Source organism: Fragaria vesca, linkage group LG3 (genome assembly GCF_000184155.1).
Source record: "Fragaria vesca subsp. vesca linkage group LG3, FraVesHawaii_1.0, whole genome shotgun sequence".
NCBI lineage: Eukaryota > Viridiplantae > Streptophyta > Magnoliopsida > Rosales > Rosaceae > Fragaria > Fragaria vesca.
In genome coordinates, this window is record NC_020493.1 from 2,791,371 (window position 1) to 2,815,781 (window position 24,411).

At 38.2% G+C, this 24,411-nt stretch overlaps 4 protein-coding genes across 4 annotated transcripts in view; 2 read left to right on the forward strand and 2 right to left on the reverse strand.

The window, feature by feature from the left end:
* LOC101310880 overlaps nt 1-24,411 on the forward strand; it is a 1,534,871-nt gene that overhangs the window by 578,402 nt on the left and 932,058 nt on the right. The window lies entirely within an intron of this gene.
* Nucleotides 8,311-11,321, reverse strand: LOC101293957. The gene is made up of 6 exons (XM_004293492.1): nt 10,750-11,321; nt 9,316-9,959; nt 9,142-9,209; nt 8,922-9,011; nt 8,653-8,829; nt 8,311-8,537 (listed from the first exon to the last, which is right to left on the reverse strand). Exons 1-6 carry the CDS (start codon nt 11,223-11,225, stop codon nt 8,493-8,495), a joined length of 1,500 nt encoding a protein of 499 aa, XP_004293540.1. The 5' UTR covers nt 11,226-11,321; the 3' UTR covers nt 8,311-8,492.
* Nucleotides 16,225-19,455, reverse strand: LOC101291025 (pentatricopeptide repeat-containing protein At3g53700, chloroplastic-like). Its single transcript, XM_004293483.1, has 2 exons — nt 16,994-19,455; nt 16,225-16,477 (listed from the first exon to the last, which is right to left on the reverse strand). The coding sequence occupies exon 1, from the start codon at nt 19,229-19,231 to the stop codon at nt 17,027-17,029; it is 2,205 nt and encodes a 734-aa protein (XP_004293531.1). The 5' UTR covers nt 19,232-19,455; the 3' UTR covers nt 16,225-16,477; nt 16,994-17,026.
* LOC101297327 (putative hydrolase C777.06c-like) lies at nt 19,692-23,571 on the forward strand. The gene is made up of 10 exons (XM_004293503.1): nt 19,692-19,882; nt 19,977-20,112; nt 20,457-20,584; nt 21,249-21,396; nt 21,480-21,585; nt 22,048-22,106; nt 22,974-23,009; nt 23,088-23,197; nt 23,330-23,391; nt 23,530-23,571. Exons 1-9 carry the CDS (start codon nt 19,707-19,709, stop codon nt 23,385-23,387), a joined length of 957 nt encoding a protein of 318 aa, XP_004293551.1. The 5' UTR covers nt 19,692-19,706; the 3' UTR covers nt 23,388-23,391; nt 23,530-23,571.

Consider the following 24,411-nt stretch of genomic DNA (forward strand, 5'->3'; position numbering starts at 1 on the left):
AAAACGAGTTGGAAGAGGAGTTATACTGAAAGTATTATTACCTTCTCAAGTAAAAACAAAAATTGTTCATTTGGAGTGCAGGGATTCTTCAACTCAGGTATTCCCTTTGCAAATATCTGCACCTTAGTACAACCATACACCAGCAAAGTTAAGAGTGACGGGCACTCAGAATAATGCAATCCTGGATAAAAACTCTTAAGTTGGGGCAAATTTTCAAATCTCACATATGTTAGTTTTGAAAAAACAAACATAGGTGTTGTTTGTACATCATCCTCTTTCGAGATGATTTCCTCCACCCCACAATTTTGCACTTTTAGACGACTCAACTGTTGAAGACTTTTGGCCACGGAAGCTGGAAAAACACTCTTCAAACTGCCACACGAAACAATCTCTATTGTCTCTAGGTTTTTTGAACTCCCTAGAGAAACTTTATTATTCCATATTGTCGTCAACTTTGCTAAGCCATTTAAGGATAACTTCTTCATGTTTGGAAACTCACCCTGCATATACATGATATTCGCCTTATTTATGATTTCGTCAACAAACAATATATAGGGAATTGATATATGGTATTAGAAAAAAAGAAATAGGCAAGAAAAAAAATCGTATTTGTTCACCTTATTTTCAAAAAGAAAGTGTTGTATCACAAAATCAAGGTTTCCTTTTGAGTCAATCTCTCCAACTTCTTCACAGATTCCAGCACTTTCAGTACAGTCCTCTAATCTCTCACATGTTGAGCAGAATTTAGTGAGGTTTGGAAGGCCATTTAGCTCCAAATCTTGTAGTTGGGGAAAAAAGTTCTCTGCAAGTTCTTTATTAGATTCTTCTATCGAAATTACCACTTCCATAAATTGACATCCGGATATCTGAAGACGTTTGACTTGGGATAAACTTCTAGCCATTGAAGATGATAACAAGAACCTTAAACTTTTGAGCTCACTCACCGCCAACCATGTTAAGTTAGGAAAACCAACCTGGCACACATTGCACAATCATGTTTAGGAAATGACAAGTTGCATATAATTAAATTAATTACTCCTGAGGAAAACTCATCAACTAAATGTAGTTGAACAATTGTTAAGTTAAATAGCGACTATGAATCATAATAACAAAAATGAAAAAATAAGGTAAAATGAAAGAATGTACCTTCTCATTTATCGTGTACGCAAATTTAGCATTGTTTTGGACATGTAGATGTTTCAATTGCTGATAACCTCCTGTGGCTAGTTCACGGAAAAACTTGTCATTAACATCCTCCATCCCCTCCACGTACAAGTCTTGAGTATTTTTTAGCAACATTTTTAGACCTTGGTCCAATTCATTGTAGCTAGTGAGCTTCAGCTTTAGTGCATTGAGAGCTTCATCCACATCATCCCATTTCCACACAGAACCGATACAAATTTGGAACCTCTCCAACTTACTAGTGGTGAACAAATTTGCTGGAAGTATGGTGGCATCTGGGATATGTATATGTAATGCGGTTAGCCGAGGCAAATACGTTAACTCTTCAAGGCTTGCATTACTTCTTTTAGTCTCGCCGACTCTTCCAGCTTCCCATTTGTTAAAGCTGTTCTTTCCCATTCTCAACTCTTCGAGTCGTTTCAACTTGGATATAACATCAGGTGAAACCACTTCGAGTTGAGAGCAGTCAGTTAAATCCAATAATTGTAGACGAGTTAATTGCCCTATCTCTTCGGGTAATTCCTTAAACTTGGATTGTAAAAAGCTCAAGATTTTCAAGTTTTTCAACTCACCAACTAGAGCAATGTCTTCCAACATGCATTGATCCAAGCACAATGTCTGAAGATCTTTGAGGAATTTAAGAGACGGAGGTAGTGATGCAATACTCCGTTTAGTTAAATCTAAAACTTTGAGTTTCTTCATCTCTTTAAAAAGTTTGCTTGGGATTTCACGGGAGTCAACATCAACACTGCTTAAATGAAACATTGTTAGTTCTGGGCATTGCAGAACTTGAGGAAGCTCGGGAGTTTGGCAGTACATAAGAGAGATCGTAGTGCACTTTTCACAGAATTCCATATCTGGCCATTCTTTCAACTCGCTTCCATAAGATACAGATAACACATGATGATCTCTAGCAGCAATATGTTTCGCAACATGTTTTACAAGATCATGGATTCTGACCCATCCATTATTACCTGTATCTAGCAACAGGCAAGAATGCTGAAGCTTTTTAAGCAGTGAATTCAATGCATCCCGTGCTTCTTCCATTGTATCTACATTCTTTATGAAACCCAGCCCCATACTGTATTTCAACAAGTCAAGGATGTAAACTTCATTGGCACTCCCACTCTCACTTTCACAGAGCAAGAATACTGACTTAAGCTCCTCACTATTCAATTTATCGTAACTCCACTCAATAGCAGCATATGTTTTATCTTCCAGTCCTTTTCCATCAAAGTTTTTCAGTCGTCTGAAAGTATCTTTCCAATCATATAATGGACTGTCTTTCAAAGATCTTGCAACAGTGACTATCAAAAGCGGCAAACCTCCACATCTCTCAGCGACTTGGGTTGCTATTGTTTTTATATCGGGATTTTCAAAAATATCACCCGCCATTTTCTGAAATAATCTCCAACTTTCTTCTTCGTTCAATACTTCGAGAGGAAAATCTTTTTGTGTACCCATGTCTTGAGCTAATACTAGCTTACTTCGTGAAGTCAACAAGATTTTGATAGTTGCCATGCGAGGAAGACCAACAGCCTCCAAATCAATGCTCTCCCAAACATCATCCAGAATCACAAGAGTCTTCTTATCTTTGATTCTGTTGCTTATTAGATGTGCTCTTCCAGCTGGGGTCCCATTTTCAGGAAGCTCGAGGCCTAACTTCTCAGCCATTTCTTTTTGAATTCGCTCGATGCTGGGATCATGTTTCAGATCGCGTATCATGACAACCTCATCAAACAGCTTCTCACCACTTGTAGCTAATTGGTTATTAACCTCTTTGACAAGTGTTGTCTTTCCGACACCCCCAATACCGTACACCCCAATCATGTAGGTATTAGAATTTCTTAGTTCGTTGATTACAGCCATTGCGGTCGAAGTCCTTGAATCCAAGGCCTCATAATTTTGGATACACACCATTTCAGTAGAAGCATCATATGCGATATGGGCAAAATTGTTCCTTTTCTCATGAAGTTCAGCAACCTCAAGAACTAGTTTTGTTGATTTCCTGCTTAGATGATGACGAAGCTTTAGATTAGGACAAAAGCCATGTAGACACTTGGTTTGTGCAAGGTGTTTATCATTCAAAGCAGCTGCTTCGTTAGTCAGCTCACCCACTTTAGTCAGCCAGTCCTGGACCTCTTTTTCAATCTTTTTACCTTTTCTTTCCTCTGCTTTAACATCATTCTCCATGCTGTCTCTGGCACCACCCAAGTCACCAACTCGAGTTTGTAGTTTTTTGAAGTTCTTGTTGTAGCAGATTACATAACCCACTTGGCGTATAACTGGCTCAATCGTGTACTCAGCTAGCTTCGCAACAATTGTAGTACCAATATCAATAAGAAATACCATGACTGTTGAAGAAAATGGAATTTAGTCAGATACCGGTGACAACCAAATTTACAATTTATAATGTTTTGGAATGATTATTATGTATTGAGCATTATGTTTGATATATTAGGGAAATGGCTTGCACTTCATCTTTTGAAAGGAGTTGTAGTTCCACCGGCGGAGCTACGTTGAGGCCAAGGCACCCCTCAGCATTTTTTATAAAACTTGAGTGTTATATGTGTTATTAAGAGGTTTAATTTGTAATGTTTGCCCCCATTCCTATCCTAGATTTCAATAAACCATTAACATCATTTGTCTTTAATAGGGTTTCATTTATACAATTCACATCCTACCTTAATCACCTCTTGCCATATACTCTATTCATTTATTTATGATCATTTCCACATTGAATAATTTCCTTTTTTCTCGATCTATTATGTATAAATAATTTGTAAAACTGAACTTATTTCTGTATGATCCAAATTTCTTTTTCTTTTTTTTTTTTTTGCTTCAATTTAGTAACTATGATGTCCAATATACAAAATTTAATTATCTTTTGATTTTTTTTGAGAACTAATTATCTTTTGATTTTGTATTCATACATACAAGAATTCGATCATATTTTTGTGTTGTAATCCGGCCCTCCTTAACATATAATCCTGGCTTCGCCCTTGTGTAGTTTGATGGAGAGTGAGATTTGGAAGGACATGGAAGGAGCTTTCCTATTTTCTTGAACTTCAATTTTGGGGAGGTTGCCCTTGCATATATGCTAGTGATTTTGGTGTATAGTGTTTGGTGGGGTTGTTTCTTCTTAAGGTTGGCTGTAAGGAGGTATCGAGGCTTCTGGATGGGATTAGGAGAAGGTTACATGTGGACTCTTTTCGGTTCATGTTCATTATAATCCCTGGTATGTGGTAGAGAGGAGTGTGGGAACTTGTTGTTCACCACTGAGATCTCCCATGGTTGTAACGGTTGGTTGTTATTATATAAAGTTTTAACGTTTAAAAAAAAAAAAAACTTTAGCTAGCAATGCTACCCCGGTTTAGTCAATTTTTAGACAAAATAGTAAAATAGTCACTCTGGCTAGCCACCTTAAATTTACGTGGGCATCGGTTCTCTCTATTTTAATTAGATCATTTCACTCTCTATATTTAAGAGCGAGATTGGTAAAAGTTAAAATGGAGTATTGTCAAAAAGTTGTACATGCTCTCCAAAATAGCTAAGGAGTCAAGATAGAGAGTGTGGATGCCCTTAGATCATATTATTCCAAATATGAAATGAAAAGAGAAAAAGGAAAAAACTGAGATAATAAAAGTGAGGAATGAAATTAAATGATATACCTCTTTTTGGCAATGACGACCTACGAATAAGGTGTGTATCTCCTTCGATCAAATTCTCCACCCAACACTAGATAGAGTATGAACAGGATGCATATCTGTGAAATAAAACCACAACACCAAAGGTATTAAAACATTGTAAACAAAAATGAACAAAACCATGAATTAGAAGAAATGATGTAATTAAAGGCAATACCTTTGTTTTTTTTTTGAATAAAACCTTTCTTACGACTTTAAAAACTGAGAAGTATTTAGAGCAATGATTGAAGTAAAACTAAAGAAGGTTGCTAGCCACAAGTTTGCAGGGAAGACTGACATCGGAAGACAAATGCAAAACAATGGATGATACTCAATCTTTGGGTTTATAGTATTCTAGAAAGAGAGCAATGGAAGCTTAATTTGTAATCGAGCTGTTTTATGTGATCTGGAGAAAAATGAGAGCAAGTACGAGCTGGTTTGCATGCTCTTCCTTTTCTGTTGTTCTTTCTTGGTTGGCTTTTTCAATTTGAGAAGGAATGCAGTGACCAGTGGCGGATCCAGGATCTAAAAGTTACTATGTGGACAATATTTTTTTTTATTTTTTATTTTTTAGGTTTAGAACCCAGTGGGAGGCTCATCCTCACGCCTTTATAATTTTCAACCATAACATACACCCGAGGGGACATAAAACCAAACCCCGTGAATCAACAACAACAAGCATAAACCTGTTTTAAGCAACAATAAAACATGAGAAACCATGAGAACAGATTTTTGTACCTTTTGGTTTTTCGACCATCCGTCATCACCTTTTGGCACACTGCAGTCTGCAGAACAGCAGAACTCAATCCACTAATCCACTATGGGTTCGCATCATTCATTATGTATACAACAAGGGGAACTTGTCTCTGTTAATTGAAGTTGTCTTAGCATAAAAATTGAAAAACCCCAATTGAAGCATAACAGAGAAAAGAGAGAGTCCTAATTCAAGATTGAAAGCTGAAAAGCAACAATGAATGGGTGACTGGGTGTTAAGGATTGAGTACCTGGGCTCCAAAATTGATTGAATAACAGGGAAGAGGAGACGAGCTGAGAGGAGAGCGATGTCGCCGATGTGGACCGCTGAAGACCCCTTTTTTTTTGGTCGAATCTGAATTCTGACGAACCCCTTTTGTCTGTTCTGTGCGAAGTGAAGGCTGCGGACTAATTAAACCTCCTTCTATTTATTTTTATTTTTTTTGAAGTGTAATGCTACTTCATTAATCTTTATTCTCTTTTGAGCGTATAACAATGTAATTGTGAAACAGGCCCTGATGTATCAGACACCGATGCAGAAGAACTAAGAGAAAATCTTCGGTGCGGCAAACGCACCACGTGGCTGGTGAGACTAGCCACTCACAGACCGACACGTGGCGCTTTCTTGTCCACGTCAAACTCTGCTGAAAAAACGAAGAGGAGGAATTCGGAATCCTATGTCTCCGATCAAATCTTGCATGTCATCTAACAAGAATCAGAGTTGATCTAGAAACCATACAAGGTTTGGTATTTAAATTCAGTTGGAATGGAATTGAAGAAAAAGATTTCAGTAGGTGAAAAGATTTCAGTATTTAAATTCCTCTTCTTCGTTTTTTCAGCACAGTTCGACGTGGAAAAAAAGAGCGCCACGTGCCGGTCTGTGAGTGGTTAGTCGCACCAGCCACGTGGTGCGTTTGCGGCACCAGCCACCTGATGTATCAGACACCGTTGCAGAAGAACTAGAGATGGTCAAGCAACCCAGTAGTCATGGTATGCTTTTATTTTTGTTCTAGGGCTGCGGCGAGGTTATCTTCATTTTTGTTGGGCTTGTGTGTACGTTATACTAACTAATAATGGAGTGATGTCTCTATGTTTTTATCTGACAGTGCAACCACAAACAGGTAGCGAGGGCGGCAAGGCCAAAAAACCCAAGTGGCACATTGCTAACAAGGAGCAGGATGTTCTGTGCGACCCCCATGAAGGCCCCAGTTCTTCTGGTAACCTTTTGATTTTTGGTTTAAGGTGTTTCTACATTTTTGCTTGGGCTCTGAATTTTGAAGAACGTTAATGTCTTCCATTTTTGGGCTAGATAAAAAAACAATCCAAAACAATTTGGCTGGTATTGATCGAGTACTCAAGATAATAGCTCAATACAAGTCATTTTGCATGGCCGGTAGCCTACATAGAATAAGATCAAGCATCTACATATTTACATCTCATTCATATGCGACACCTCGATCTGTTCCAGGGATCCTGCCAGCTTTTCTCTTCTTGCGACACTATCTTGAAATCTTGATATATTCAGCGCCATGCTTACTGTACTTTCTTTTTGTTTGCTTGACATCAGTGTGAGTTTGTAGGTTTTTATTTTCTCTTTTGTGTATTTAACAATGTAACTGCAAAACAGGCACAAAGGAGGAAGAACCAAAGATTGCCACTCCTTTCCACAAGAGCCCCAGTAATCCTGGTATGCCTTTTTTTTTTCTAGGGTCTAATGGGTATAGTGATCTTCAATTTTCTTGGGCTGAATGTCTTCCTTTTTTCAGGCTAAATGCTTTGCAGATCCATTTGGTTTCTAAGCTAAGAGAATTACAAATGGGGAGAAAAGTAATCTAACTCCTTTTGCTTCCCTCGATTTGCCCTTCTCCGTCTTCTCATTGCGAACCTTTCCATGCCTACTCATTTTCATTCAATTATTGCAACTGCAGCTTCTCTGAAATAGATAATTCAGTGTCATTTGCTCTGATGAATATAGTTTTGGTAGTTTCCAGTGAATTAATGTTGATAGCTATGGAGAATAATATGAAGTAATTGACGAGTTTTACGTGTGAAATAGGCATGAAGGCGGAACAACCAAAGTAGCAGAAGGAAGTTGAGACTTGAGAGGCTAGGTTGTAGTCTTGGAGCGTCTAGGTTGTAGTCTTAGAGAGGAAAAAACTCTCCTAGCTAGCTAGGATTTTCTTCTTGAGAGAGTTTAGTACTTAAAAATTAAAAATAAGTAGAACGTAGTGATCAAAGTGACACATAGGTGCTGAAACTGAGTGTTCAAATCAATATTTTGAAATTTTCAATGACCAGACAGTTAGAAACTCAGAATGAACTATAATTGAGTGCTCAACTGCTAGCTCATAGTGACAATTTTGCCTGTTTTTGCAATTAGAAAGCTCTCTTTTGAACTTGTTATTGCCCATTTGAGTTCCAATTTGTTAGTCGATCTGTTGCACATATCAAGAAACCAAGTCCAATGGTGAGAGTGGAGCTCCTAGTAAAATTTCATCTTGCATTGCCTCTACTCAAACATACCTACCGATGTACATTAAAATGAAAATAAGAGAAGAAAAGTAAGTGATATATACGATAGCTAACAACGGTAAGGAGATCGCTTGAGGCCGACGACATCCCAGGTTGGTATTTAGCTCTATTTTGATTTACATTCAGAAACTATAATATTGTAAACCACACACAGATTAGAATTCGAAATACCAGCTGTAGTTAATTCAACAATGTTCATATATCTCACATATACAAAGTCTACAATGAAAAATAAGGTCGATATTGTTCAATATATATATGATGGATATCTAAAAGCTTGCACGTAGTTTAATTGTAATCTTCAAGTCAAAACTGAGTTTCAAGCGTTGTGATCATCCACTAGATAATGAACACATCTTGGGAGATGAATAATTCCCATGCATCCTACAACCAAATATCATCACTCGTAAAATTTGTGTTGCTTTTGATCCATTTGTATCATACTTCTACATTTAACAGTCAGGGAGTTAGTAACCAAATATATATGTAAATAGTTTACCTGTAGAATGGCGAAAGCTTTCTGAGCAACATATTTTTGAGCTGGTGTTGCTGATCTTTGTTGCAGTTTGTCAGGGTGGAGACACAGTCTTGCCTTTTGATAGGCTTTCTTGACCTGTGAACTTTCTATTAGGCTTGTCAGAGGTATTGTATACCATCCACTGTTGGGCCATAGAATCTGATGAATCAAATCAACAGTGTATCAAACAATTAACCATCTGGATTGTCATCATGGTCGAACTTGGAAAAAGTAAACTCCAAGAATCTTACCTGCTCCAGTGTTGAAAGAAGCATGCGAATGTTCGATTCCTTCCCAGCTGACCATAACCTTACGTCTTCATCCAAGAACTCCAGCTCCATCTGTAATTTCAGCGCAGGTATTATATCAAATTTTTGTTCCCAAATTCCCATCTTAGTGATAACAGAACTAGGCTTTATACCAAAAATGTATAGTTAAACCCAAAATGTTGCATTTTTGTAAAGCCAATACCTCAGGAGTTCTAGTCATTTCGTGTTCATCTCTCTGTCGATCCAAGCATTCATCCACATTAGGCCTTCCTGAATCATCAAAACAAAGTAACAAACATAAGCTCCTATTATTCTCAATTATACTAAATTACTCAAGCCTGAAATTACAGTTAAATAAATAAATAAAATCGATCACCTTCTTCCAATTCAATGGACTGTTCATTGTGATCATGAGCTGTCATGCTTGATTCCTTTTCAGAAGCACTATGCGTTTGAAACTTCTCTTTAGCCCAAGCAATTGCTTCTTCAAGGTTAACTTCTTCATATGTACCCTCTCTGTGGTCAGAATTGATCTCAATCACATACGAGCTCATTACTTCATCTTCATCATCATCGTCATCTTCTTCATCATCATCTTCATCATCTAGTTCTTCTTGTTCTGTCACCCCCACTTCTTTTCCGGGAAAAACATGATCATGAAGAATCCCCGGTTTGGCCTCATGTTCCTGACAAATCGAAGAGACTTCCGATGAAGGGGAGTTGAGTAGTTCAAGATCCTCCGTAGATAGCTTGACGCTTCGAAATGAACTTGGTTCGATACTGATGGTTTCCGGGGACAAAACCTTTCGTGTGAATCCAAAGTAGGAGGCTCTAGTATGTTCGTAGTAATCGTTTTCGTTACTTTTGTTTTCAGTGAATGAAGGTATATGACTGCAACGAACACCTGCCGGTACGCCTAGTTTCTTTGAATGTTCCTTGGCGGGCTTCATAGTCGATGAATCCCATCGTACATTTATTGGCCTGTGGCAATCAAGAACTTCGTTGCTAAATTCCAATTTGCTGATTTGAAATCGACAAGACATTTAACCAATCATTCAATCACCACAACCATATGCATGTGGTTGGTTCTGCATGCACTAGCTAACTAGCTAATTAAGAAGCACTTGTCAACAATGAATGATGTCCAAGCTAGGTGTAACTAGTCGCCAAAAAAAAAAAAAAGCTAGGTGTAACTAACAATTAGACATCGATGGTTTTGGCATCTTGTGTTTCCAATACTTGAAAGTGAAGGGTTTAGGTTTAGGCTGCCAAAAATAAAATCCAAATCCTATTTTGACATTTTGCTAAAAGAAATTCTCGATTGTCAGAAATGAAAGCTTTATCAGATAGACTCGATTAAGACTCGAAAACATGAATATATAACACATCTACTACAAAACTAGCTCCTTGTATGTGATTTTCCAAGTCACTATGACCAATGACCTAACTCATATAATGACCAATCCAATAATTCCAAGGTGTAGAGCAAAAAACCTAACCATTAGCATAGGATAAAACCTTAACCAAAAATAGCATAGGATAAAACCTTAACCAAAAATTGATATCGAGCCAAACATAGTTCAATACAATAATTCGAGAAAAGAACAATCCGATCATCCCTAGTAAGACAACCGTCACTATTTTGTGGTTTCCCTGAATGCTCCCAATGCTTTCAGCAAATGTTTATCAAGGGACGACTAAGAAAACGTAATAACAGCGCAAAAGCAAGGGTACAAGAGTCAACAATTATAACTGATGTTGAAACTTTGCCGCGAAATGAATTTAGTCACTAGGCAAGTACAGTTCGTACCTGAGCTTAGAAGCAAACGACGACAACGCCACGTCATCGCCGATGACCCGCCGGAGAGGACTCAGCTCCTCCGAGCTCAACACCGAAGAAGAATTCGACTTGGCTTTAGAGTTCGGCCTCGACCGCTCTCTAGACCTCCGCTGGAACTCGTCGTCCGACCCGAAGATATCACTATAGAACCCCTCGCTCCTCGTCGGAATCCTGAACTCCGGCAAGCTGCGGCCGCTCTTCTCCGATGTAGAAACGAACTCCGGCCTGAAAATCTCCTCAAAGAACGAAGTGGAGCAGCCGGAAGATTGGCGCGGGAGGACGCTACGTGGAGGACCCCCAAACACGTCGGCAAAGTCGTCCGCTTGAAGATTTGTTGCCACATCCGAATAAGCCGGGAATACCGAGTGCGTTGAGGTCCGGTCGGCGCCAGAGTGCCGGCCGGGCATGCTCGGCATTCCCATGCGCATGCGCCAGGAATCATCCATAGAAATTTATGCACAGTGAAAGATAATGAGTTGTGGTTTTGTATATATAGATGAAGAAGAACAAAGGGAACTTTGCCACAGAAGTAATCGACTTTTTGATCAAACGAAAACAAAAGTGATCGACTTTTCTTCACAAGGGCGTGTTAGTTTTAGTGGGTTTGTCATGATTGAAATTTGCATAATGCAAATGAGATTATGAGATATGAAGGGACTGGGGATATATAGCATTATTATTGCTTACCTGGAAAGATGGTTTTGGCTAATTAAACCCTATTGTCTTCTTTTGGTAAAAACTTGGTTTCATCGTCCCTACAAAGATCATGAAGGATTATGTGTTTGTTGATTTACTGTTCTAGTATTTTCTTGTTCAATCATTGAGCTTGAGCTTAATTTTCTTGGTCAATGAAAGCCTATGAGCTAAGTTGCATTTCTGATCTAGTATTTTCTGTAATTCTTGAGTAGATGCTCATGATATGCAATTCATAAGAATGAAGATGATACGCACCAAAGTGCACTTACACCATTAATGTGTAATTGTTCAAATCGCCGTATGAGAATATCGAATGAAAATTATAGACTCTAAATTTTTTCCTTTCAATTTTATTTTTGATCTGATGAAATTAAATACCTATAATAAGAGTACATATTCTTTGACCTAGTGTTCTCACCTCCTTAGTTCGAAAGACTGAGACTATTTTTGTTTGTTTTAATTTTGTTAACGGTATTAGGATATATACATGTAATGCGACATAGATGGTTGGATTAAAATACTGCATATTAGTTGCTCGATTCACTTACACTTTGATGCATAGAAGAATTTTCGAGATGAGGGTACCGATTTATTTGCCTTTTCTCATCATTATGGGATTTTTCGTTCTTCATTATTGAATGAATCGAAGTTGCTTTGGCTATAGAAATTCTAGTTGCTTCAATTGAACCCTTCTACGATAAAAACAAAAAGATATAGTTAGGAATAATGACTTAATGATCTCTACATTTTGAGAGACTAAGGAATTGAATTTTTGGGTCTGCCTTCAACTTGAATTGGCCTTATTCCATGCATAATGCACTTCATAATACATAGAATTTAGACTTGCGTGTCTAGTTGATCTAGAGATAGAAAGAGTCAGTACAAACTTCAAACTATCGGTTTACATATGAAAGGTCTTAATACCAAATTAATGTTTCCAAAGACTGTCTTGAGGAACATTATTTGAAAGTCTCATTCTGATTAGCCACTGATTAAGCAATGGAATTTAGTGGAAGCAAAGTTAAATTCAAATAGAAAAAGACCAGGTTCGGTGGGTGATCAATACTTTTGTTCACCATCAAGATTTTGTTTTCTTCTTATTGTGGTGACAAGAGTAGGTTAGAACATATAATCTTGCGCCCCGTTTGGACATGAGTGTAAAAATAGGAAAAAAATTATTGTCCTTTACAAACAGATATGGAAAGGAAATAATGCCATGTTTGATAAGTCATAATATGTTAAATTTTTTACACTAAGAGTGTCTGAACACTTAGATGTCTGACAATATAATACTCGAACTAATAAAGTTATCAAAATAGTACAACTTAAATTTAAATTTTCGTATGTGTGGTACCTGCGGTGAATTTCCATCACGTCTCCGTCAGTTTCGATCACATGTGACGCACATGACTTATTAAATCAGGCGAAAGGACTAATTTAACCTCCATTCGTTTAAGAAATAAGAACACACTCCCTCTCCCTGGCGAGCCAGGACTTCTGGATTTCATCTCCCCTCAAATTCAACCTCACCCATTTTTTCTCCCTCGTCCGAATTCTAAACTTAGAGGAGAAAGGTTGAATGGGTACAAAGTCACCATCTTGACTCTTGAGTGTTTGTTCAATCTCTGATTAATGGCTGGAATGGGTTTCATTCAACTGGGTTTCATGCAAGTTTAAGCTCCATTCCATCGTGAATCTCTCTTCTCTCATACGGCTTTCTTTCAAATGAGTTACTTTTTGCTGATGTAGCATCAGCCTTAAAAGGAATTATAGTAGATATGTTGATCAAATTTACTTATATTTGTTGTTCGAATTTGCACTGTTGAATTATTGATCAAATTTTCTTCTTTTTTGTTGTTTTTTGAGTTCGGATTAGTTGATGTGAACTCTAAAGGGTTTGCTGGGTTTAAAATAATGAACATGAATAGGTTCATTACATGAACAATTGCTGGGATTCTTTTGTTCTTGTTGCTTTTTTTCTGGATTGGTATTGTGTTTTGGCGATTAAAATAACTTATAATCATAATTTTATATAAATTTTCTATTTAGTAAAATCTTAAAACGTGTTTAAAACGTGCTTATCCTACCAAACAAACATGGCCTTGATGTAACCAAAGGATTTCTCAGGAAAGGGTACAGCTGAAGATATCACTATTAATGGAAAGTAGATATCTGAAACAATAGAAATCATTAAGAAAACACGTTCATAGGTTCCCTTTCAGTAGAGTCGGCAAATTAATTAGTCTCGGCAAATTAATTAGTCTTGGTTGGCATGGTGTACACTTCAACTGATTAAATCTTTCTGAAAACGAGACTTTTGGCCTGATTGATAAATTGTTTTTTGGTTTTAGGAGAAATACAAGCCTCTTGATTATAATCTAGTAAGCCAGTAACTGCAAGTGTTACGAATTCAAACTATAGACCTTGTACAAGATGTAGGTCTAAAGTTTCCTTGTTACCGAAGAAAAGTCGAATAGAATGCAACACTTGCCTCAGACCATATAGAATGTAACACTTGCCTCCAAAAGAGAAAAACAAAAAAAGAGAGTGAAAGAGAAAGAGTAAACTAGTAAAGAATGCATATTTCTTTTATCGAGATCGAGATGACACGGTTTCATCAAATGGTCGAGAATACATAGATTCATGCATCTGTTTTACATTTCAAAGTAAAAGGTTAAAACTGAGTAGTTACCCCAGATATTATACAAATAACCAAGACCAGACAAACGCTAATACTGTATGATATATATCTGCAGGAAAGCATTCGTCTCCAACCATTTCTTACCTGCTTAGAAAATGTTTTCCCGAGACTGAGCTTTCCATATATAAGCTTTTTCAGTCTTTCAGTAAAGAGGTTTAAGCAAGGGGGAAATTTTCGACATTTTACAAAGATTACCATCCAATGATTGCAGATGTATATGGTGGTACTGATAAAGTGCTAAGAGGGCAGGTGAGGTAAAGGAGGGTTGATACCTCAAAAGGAGACACTGGCATGCCACTACTTGATTGAGAAACAAAAGCTTTGTGCTTCACCTCTTCACTTTACAATAGTGACAATCATCAATCTCTCAAGCAAAGATAAGCATGAATCACAGAGAGGAAAAATTGATGCTATCTTGCTTTACAGGTCCAGTGCCAAGAAAGCATAGAAAGGAGAGGGCCTGGTGACAACAAAGAGAAATTCCATTAGTAATGGCAACTTGAGATATGTCAATAATAGAGAAAAACTGAATCTATCTTCATCTCAAAGAATGCTCCACCCTACGCAACCAGACTGTCTACTTTGTTTGGTGTGATGGAGCTGCTACTGCACTGCATTTTAAGGTAGGGTAAAGGGGCATGTTCTGGTGAGTATATTAAACAGCTTGATGAAGATGGGAGAAAGAAGAGCAAATTGATTCTTCAGTTGGTGTCTATGAACGGCCTCTTTCAGTCCATTGTTGATATAGTGCGTCAATCATTCAAGCTTCTCTGACTCTTAATATAATATATAGTGCTCAATTGCTCAACAAATTAAAACGGTAGGCATCTTTGTCTCATAATAACAATCCAAAAGATAACTGTGTACAGTTATGTATAACTATGCGTATAGTTATGTAGTAATGTTTTCTTAGAGTCAGTCTGGTATACTACTAGCTTTACCACGTTGTTGCTAAGCAGTAACTGGCTGCCTTGGCAAGTAATAAACTCAAGATAATGATACAAGAACAATTAAACAGGAAACATTCACTTTGGATCCTTAAAATCCAAGTTCTTGCTTTCTCTTTCTCCAGGGAAATAACAGACTATTAACAACTGAAATGTTCTACATGGCAATGTGAAAAATCCAAAGATGACCATATGCTTCCAACAAGAAAGGACTCGGTCTCAGATAATTTACATGGCCGGAGATATTGCCGACACTGATTGGATGCAAAACGAGTATTTAGTTTGTGTGCCTACATCATGCAGTAACATCATAGTAAAGGAACAGAAAGGAATTCAAAGATAGATCACATGGGTAAACAGAGAAACTCACACTTTTGAATGATGATATTTATCAGCAAGCATGCAACAGTAGCATCTTTGGCTGGAAATGGCTTGGCCACAAAGCAGACATGTTTCAAGGTTCTTCCATACAGTGGCTTTCAACATAAAGCCATTCTTTCATCTCTTCCATGAAAAAAGCCACATGATATTTCCCGACACCGTTGCCATTGCTCCACGCCTCCATGCCTCCACTTTTCATTCTTTCCTTTTTCATTGATCTTCTTCACATCTTTCCGAATTTTGATGAATGCTATATTCCATACTCCATAGTAAGATACAAATTGCCACAGAAAGTGCTGTACTCGAGCAGTGAAGTACTAATGTACCATATACAGTATGATTCCAATTTAAACAATAAAAGAGGAGACAATGATTAAAGTTGTCACATGGATCATGTTTAGAGGGAAAGTTCCCTAGGATATTTCTTAAGCATGTATTAGCAAAACCTCTCAGATGTCAAAACCATGCTGTATTTCTTTCTTTTTGTTGCACAACTTTGATAATAATTTAAGAAAATAAAAAAAAATAACTAGAAAAGAAGGAAGTCCACTAAAATTAAGTCCGCTAAAATTAACTTGGCATAAGCATACAATCAACATGCCATTTATATATCTTAACATTATCTACACTTCTTTTTGCTTCCCAACCAAGGGGTGAGGGGATGAGTATAGTCACTATAGTGTATAGATGGAAAGGACTAGACCTAAAATTGGGAAGATTCTCTCACCTAGTAACTGGCTAGAAGCCATTCAGAGTGACTGGAACACTCCTAAACAATTAATTGAAAGCTCATGAAAGAGCATCAGAAGACGCAAGCCAAGGCCACAATGAGAAACTGAGTCTATACAAAGGCATGCTGATCTTGTCTAACATTTACCTCCAAACACAGGCATAATGATGTGACTGATCAATATAGAGTACTGTCTCCCATTATCAAAATAGAGCCTCATGCTGATCCCTTTCAACCCAAGGTCTGCAGAAAAGTAATTACATACTTAATGTCAATATAGAACTAGAGAGGTGTACAGCAAAGGAAAACATTAGCTATAATAATCTTGGAGCCACTAATCAGTTGTCAGATTAAAGGAACCATAACCAGACTAAACTTTTCGATGATATAATATGGCCTAAGAAAGTTACAAATTGAAAAGTTTGAACTAGGACTGAGCCTCTGACAATTTTTCCATATATTTGACAGCTTTTCAGCCAGAGATTTCCTGAGTTCCTAACTGTCATGGCAGAAGGGACATTGACCTCTGTGGTTACCGGATATTCCCTTCTTGACATGCATGATAAAGTAAATGTAAATAGGACCTTGATCCTGCTCATTGGGATCATTTATGTGAATTTCTGTTTATCCTATGCCACACAGAGGTCTTGTCTGATCTCAACTATTCTCTGGTACTTATTATTGAACATTTGATTGATAGATTTTGCGTTAAGCATATAATCGACATTTTTCTTTATGGCCCAATATTAGAGTACAAACCAGGGGCTAGAGCTGTCCTTTGTTGGTTTCTCCTTAGCTTTCCAGATGTCCCTGTTGTTGGTTTGATATGCACCCACGCTCAACAAACCTTAACATAAGGTTGTCTGCCTCTTTGGAGTTTCCTGAAAGCATCAGTTTCTTGATCACCTTCTCACACAACTTTAAATCAGGAATCAGATTCCTACTGAACATTCGACAAGCCACTTTGTATGCTGACAGAGGAATCCCTTTTCTCAAGTAACCATCCATAACAACATGGCATGTCTTAGCATCAACTCTTGAAGCTGTTCTCAACACCTTACCCAGTAGTTTATCAGCCTCCTCGAAGTTCCCAAAACTACAAAGCTTTTCAATCACTTGATTATATGCTGTTTTGCAATTTTGCCGTAAGAACATCTTCTCCAATAAGGTCAACAAGTCATCCACCCTACTCATCTTACAATACCAATGGATGATCGTCCTGTATGTGACAGGAGTCGGATCAATACCCTTACCCAGCATCTTTATCATAAGTTCTGTTGCCTCTTGTATTCTACCTTTCTTTGCCAATTCATTGATCACTGCTGTATAAGTTACTGCATCTGGGTGTTTATTGCTGAGATACATGTCATCAAGCACCGACAGAGCTGCTTCCAAGTCATCTTTTTTACAATATCCATGAATAACAGTAGTAAAATTGACAACATTAACAGCACAACCTTTGTTTAGACACTCCTCCATGAAACGTTTAGCCTCATCCATCTTCCCCTCTTGGCAAAGAGACTGAATTAGGAGATTAATTTCAACAGGGGTAGGGAAAAAGCCCTTTTTAATCATCTCTTTGACAGTATCACAAGCCTCAACTAATTTCCCTTCTCTCCGGAATCCATGCATCAGAACACTATAAGTAATGGCATTTGGTGTCCACCATTCTTCCTCACTCATGTTCATCATATCTCTTGCCTCCAATGAGTTCCCACCACGACAAAGCCCATTTAACAAGGCTGTATATGATACAGTATTTGGCTTGCAACCATGTTTGTGCATGTGCTGAAGCATCTTTTTAGCTTGATCCACCTTCCTGAGTCGGCAATACCCATTCAGAACAGCAGTGTATGTTACAACATCTGGGGTGCAACCTTTTGAGAACATTTCACTAACAATTTCTTTTGCCATGTCAATCCTACCATCCTTACAAAATGAATGTACAATTGCACTGTACCCAACCTTATCAAACCGAAATCCCTTCTCTTCGGCTTCCCTTAAAAATTCAATTGCCTCGTCACCGTAGCCGTGCTTACAAAGCACATGGACAAGATTATTATAAGTAACCTGGTCTGGTAACAACCCACCATCCTTGATCATCTTCTCCATCAAGTCCCTCACTTCTTTGACCCTCTTCTCCTTACAAAGGAAATCCATCACAGTATAATAACTAACTTTATCAGGAGCACACCCCTTCTTCGGCATTTTATCAAGCAACTGAAGTGCATCTTCAACACGATGCATATCACAATACCCCTTTATCAAACAATTATAAGTGAGTACATTTGGTGCAATCCCAACAAGCTTCATCCTTTCCAAGGTCCTCAACGCCTTCTCCAACTTATTCCCTTTCACCAAAACACAAATTGCAGTATTACACATTGCCAAATCAAGCTCAAGCCCCGCTTTCTGCATCAAAGTCAACACACGCAACGCGTGCCTCAACTTCCCCGCTCGACTATACGACACCATCACATGACCAAAAGCTTCAGAACGAAGCTCGATCCGCCTACGCGCCATCAACCTAAGAACCCTCCTAGCACCCTGGCACAACTTAGTCTTCCCAAGCACCTCCAGCATTGCATAGTACACAATCTGATCATGCTTATACCGCCACTGCCTATCAGCCCAGTAAAAAAAATTCAACGCAACTCTCTCATCAGCCTGAGACTTCAAAACAGCACAAACCTGCTTCGGCTTCAAGCCCCGTAACAAGTGCCTTAACTCCCCTTCAAACTTTGGAGTCCAAGCAGTTCTCATCTCAATCAACCTACCTACCTCTCTCACCAAAGGGTGCCTATACTCATCCTCATCTCCATCCCCACCTCCTTCAACTCTCCCCAACTTCCCTCTTTCCTCACAAACCCTATTAGAATTCCACAATATTACATCATCCTCATCCTCATCACTATCACTGTCATTCCCTGCTTCACTATCTGACTCTTCAAAAAGCTTGAAACTTTGGCTTTGAACCCCAATATTTGCATGACCCATTTTCCTAAATCTATCATTCCCACTATTATAATCATCAAAATCACTACTTTTAACAGAACGAGGTCTAGTTTCATAATCAAAATCTGAACTTGGGTCAGAGTTTCTTGAGCTAATTGATGAGAAAAACGAAGAGAGCTCAACCAAATTTAAAGGGTACTCGAATAAAGAGGCGGTGAACTCACACGAGCTATGAAGCCTGAACCGAGCAGCTCCTCCAATTCGAATAGAGAACATTGCAGCAGAGTTCAAAGAACCCAGAAAATGCAAACAGAAGCTGAAGAGGGACGTGTTATTGATGAATATGGGCCTTCATTTTGGGCCTATTTAAGCCCGGCCCAATGCTCCATGGCGGGTGTGATTTACGCGCCACGTATACAAATTGTGAAACCGAAAAAACCGTTTACCATAAATTCCGGGGGTCACAAATATTCCGTTCCATTTCCTCCTCTCTTGTCTCAAAAGACTTGAAATTTCAATGGCGGCCGAGAACGGAATCTGCACCGGCGGCGACCGATCGGCGCTGATCTTCGTCGGCACCGGATGCTCGAGCGCCGTTCCCAACGCAATGTGCCTCATCCAGCCTTCCGATCCGCCCTGCCACGTGTGCTCCCAGGCGCTCTCCCTTCCCGCCGAGCAAAACCCTAATTACAGGTACGCGAGCTCAGATCCGTCGCAAAGCGGCGGTGTTGATTAGCCGGGAGAGTTGAATCGTCCGTTTGAAATTTGGTGGATTTTTGGTTTGCAGGTGCAATACGTCGCTGCTGATCGATTATCGCCGGAGCGACGGCGAGCACAGCTACGTGTTGATCGATGTGGGGAAGACGTTCAGGGAGCAAGTGCTGCGGTGGTTCACTCGCTATAAGATTCCTAGAGTCGATTCTGTGAGTCCTGTTTGGTACTTTTGGGTTTTCGAGAGTTTGAATCATTGTTCTTTATGCAAATGTGTGTCATTTTGAGAGAGGAAGTCTACATTTTGTTTTAAGTTTTTCGTGTTTCGGTTGCGACAGAAGTACCTGGATAGGAATGAGAGAGTAAGCATAAGAAACTGTGGGTAGTTTGAAGTGACTATATGATCGAAATGTTGGATTGGCATTGCTTGTAGACCTGAAAGAAAAGCGGTGTCTTTAATAATCGTATTGATGCTTTAATGTGTTCGAGTTTGTAAACTAATTGAAAGGTGGGAATTGGTGGGAGTATGCGAACTGATTTTGTTTATTGACTGCAGGTTGTTTTGACTCATGAACATGCTGATGCAGTTCTTGGTCTGGATGATATACGTACTGTACAACCATATAGTCCCACAAATGACATTGATCCTACTCCCATCTACCTAACTCAATTCGCAATGGAGAGGTACTACATTTTAGAACTTGGATATTGTTGTCTTTATATGTTTAGTCCGGACGTAAATTTAATATGTTCTAGGAAATTTTTTCCAAAGAAACAAATGGAGCTTATTATTTCCAAAGGAATAGTGGGAATTCTCTATACTGTTGCAGAAACATTGTTTCATATGGCCAATGTGGGCTTTTCCACTAGAGAACATTCTTGCTTCAATTTTTATTCATGTAGCTACTTGTCTGGTTATATTCAGCTTGAGTTTGATATATGGTAGTTTGGAAATTGAACACTTACTCCGCCATTGTTTCAGATGTGCTTCTTAAACCCAACACAACTCTCATAGATTTTTAATGGCAATATGAGTCCTAGTCTGCTCGTGCTCATGCAGTGACTCAAAGCTTATTTTTTAGTAACTTACATAAGTTATTTATTTATTGTCATTAACTTATACACACACAAACACACTGAGTTATGCACTGAGTTAGCATTGAAGCAAGATCAACAATGATTATGTCATATCAAAATGAAGTTCATGCATGAATTAAACTGTAAATTGTAGATATGACTGCTTTGCGAGAATCTCAGGATAAAATTACTCGAGACTTTTTTTTATCTTACATTTTTTTTTTACAATTTAAATTGTAGTCCAACTTATTTGTGATGTACCTTTGAATAGCATTGCGGTGAAGTTCCCTTACTTGGTTCAGAAAAAACTTAAGGAAGGCCAAGAAGTGAGGCGGGTTACACAACTCGACTGGAGGATAATTGAGGGCCGTTGTGAAACACCTTTTGTTGCATCAGGCCTACAATTTGTTCCTTTGCCAGTTAGTCCCCCAAATCTTTCCGAGTCATGATACAAACATACTACTTGTTTCTCTAGTTTTTCACTGCTATTACTCGATTGTAGGTGATGCATGGGGAAGATTATGTCAGCTTGGGTTATCTATTTGGTGAACAGTCTCGAATAGCTTATATATCTGATGTGTCACGTTTTCCTCCAAGCACAGAGCATTGTGAGTGTTGATTAGTTTCTTCCGCTTTATGGATAATCATGATACTATTAATGTATATTGTCAATGTTCACATGTCAACGATTGGCTAAATTAGTCAGTCACAGAAATATATAGGTTGACAGAACTATCCAGATGAGGGGGTTACAAATTTAATTGTCACATTGAGTACTGCTTACCTATTTTTTTTCCAAGTGAAGAGTGTACTGCTTACTTTCTTAGGCATATACGCTGTACTATGCATTTGTTTATAGTTAACTTTGTTGAGGGGGAAGATAGATGAATGATTGAGAAGTAATGGCTATCAAACTCTTGGTGGGCACTTTTACTGCATTGGGCAAGGAATAAACTTGATGCATCAATGGGGGCTTAAATGACCTGCTATTTTCATCATTATTGATGCTTATGTAGACCCAAAAAAAAAAAAAAAAAGGCTGTAATTTATGTTTTGAAGTAATTTTGCAGTGATTTCAAAAGATGGCGGTGGGCAGTTGGATCTTCTTATCTTGGACACATTATACAAGGTCAGTACTCAGTATAAAATCTGTTATGTATGCAGTCATGTGCTGTTCAGTCTGATTATCTTTAAGTATTGTAACTGTATTTCTCTCTCTAAATGTGGGTTCAATGGTAAAGTCTATCATCCAACTTAATCATTTTTCAGTCTAACCAGTTTTTAACTTTAATTCTCACTCTAAATGTGGGTTCAACGGTAAAGTCTATTGTCCATTTAATCCTATTGGAAAACTGCCTGGCATTCACATTTGCACATTCGTGAGTTTACATCAAGGTGTAGCAAACCATGGTGACTACATCCTTAAGTGTAGATATTGTGTATATACATGTATACCATTGCACCCCCTCAAGCTTCTTGCTTTGTCTAAGGCAAGCCAAGTGCTGCCACATCATCCTCTCCTCTTAGGTTAAATGTACTAATGAAATTGTAAGTAATATCATTTTGAAGATGGCGGGATGAGTATTTGAGGATGGAAAGACTATCATTCTCATTTAAAATTCTTTATTCTGCAATGAGATCGATTAGTTAAAAACTTAAAATGAATCTTTTAGCTAACCGCATCTGTCTTTTTTTTGGAAATCTGCTTGTTAATCCTTTTCCCATAGTAGTCCCTTCTTCTAGGTTATTTTCCCAACACTGAATCAGGAAATGTCCATAAGTTGGTGGGCTGAGTAGTTTGAGGGTGGCAATAGTGGTCACTCTCATTCTGCAATCTGCAATCTGCAATCTGCAACTATAACTTATTACTGAAATTGTAGTCACTCTGTTAACTCTCATTGGGTGTTTCTTTTTGGAACTTTGCCTTGCTTCCTCTTGCTTTGTTTTAAAGGAATCTTGTATTTTTCATAATCTGCTTTGCCTTGTTTCACTGCAGAACGGATCCCATAATACTCACTTTTGCTTCCCACAGGTTTGGTTTATCTACTGAAAAATGCCACCTTGCTTATAACCAGATGTTGCTCATGTCACTTGACTAGAAATTTTGCAGGCTCTAGAAGCTGTAAAGAGGATTTGTCCTAAACAGGCCCTGCTAATTGGAATGACTCATGAGTTTGACCACCACAAGGACAATGAATTTCTTGTGGAATGGTCTAAGCGGTATGAATTATGATCACTTTCCTTTATCTAATTGGATGATAGTCTCTGACACAGTAGTACTATGGCATTATTGTTATCTTCATATCTGTTAGGTAACCTGATGGTAGTTTTTCTTTTCTTCTTTGCACACAGGGAAGGGATACCTGTGCAGCTTGCGCATGATGGTTTGAGAGTCCCTTTAGACCTATGATAAGGTTAAGGTGTGCACGCATTTCTTTTTCTTTTTTTCTTATTAACTTTTTTCAGCTTTCATTTTGTCTATTCATGTTTTCAATTAGATCGGGAAGGAAGACTATAATAATTCTCATCTTTTCTGATGTTTTTATATACAGGTTGATGTGGTCGTGTATTAAGATGATACATACTATACAGTGTTCAGCCCATTGTGATGGGAGGAAGTAGGTGCCATATTATTGAATTCATATTACTAAAAACTTGTGTTAAGAGGTTATATGATTTTACGATGAAGGACTAGGGCAGCAATTAGTTACCAAAATCACTCATTTTTTGCTCAGAAAACTTGTATTATGGTGGGCTACTGAGCCTTGTTGTACTTTTTTAATTGGCGAAACATACTCTTTTTGGAAAGCAGGTGAGCTCAAAAATCTGTAATTTAACTTAAATAACAATACTGTTAAAGCTGGTGAGCAGGTGAAGATTGATCATGTAAGCATGCATATCAGCATATGTAGCTACCTGCCCGATAAATCCAAGTTATTTCATATTCTCATAAGTCATAATCATCAGAGAGTACGAGTTTTTTTCTGTCCTCTTTTCTTCATGGAACAAACAAGACGCTAAACAAAGTTGTTATGATGAAAGAGCAAAACATTCTATAGTGTTCCCTCTTATTGAATTTTCATATTCTTATACAATCCGACTGGCTCTCGACAGTTTCAATAATTCGGAGAACTATAAAATCCGGTAAAGGCAGCTTTGGTTAAATAGTCGCTGTGGCATTGGCCACTGGCCTCTCGGTACCTGTGGGGAGTGTGGAACAGTGCAGAACCAGTGGAATAGCATGGTGTTTTTATAAAGTTTCAGGAATCTGACAGGTGAGTCTGTCGTGGGCATCTTCTAGATAAGATTATAGGTTTGATTATCAATGGTGGTTTGGTTTTGGTGAACAAAACCTATGGTTGAATGGTCAATACCCCCTTTGTTTCTTTCTTGACTATCAATTTTCTCTAACGAAATTAATCAACATTTGAAAA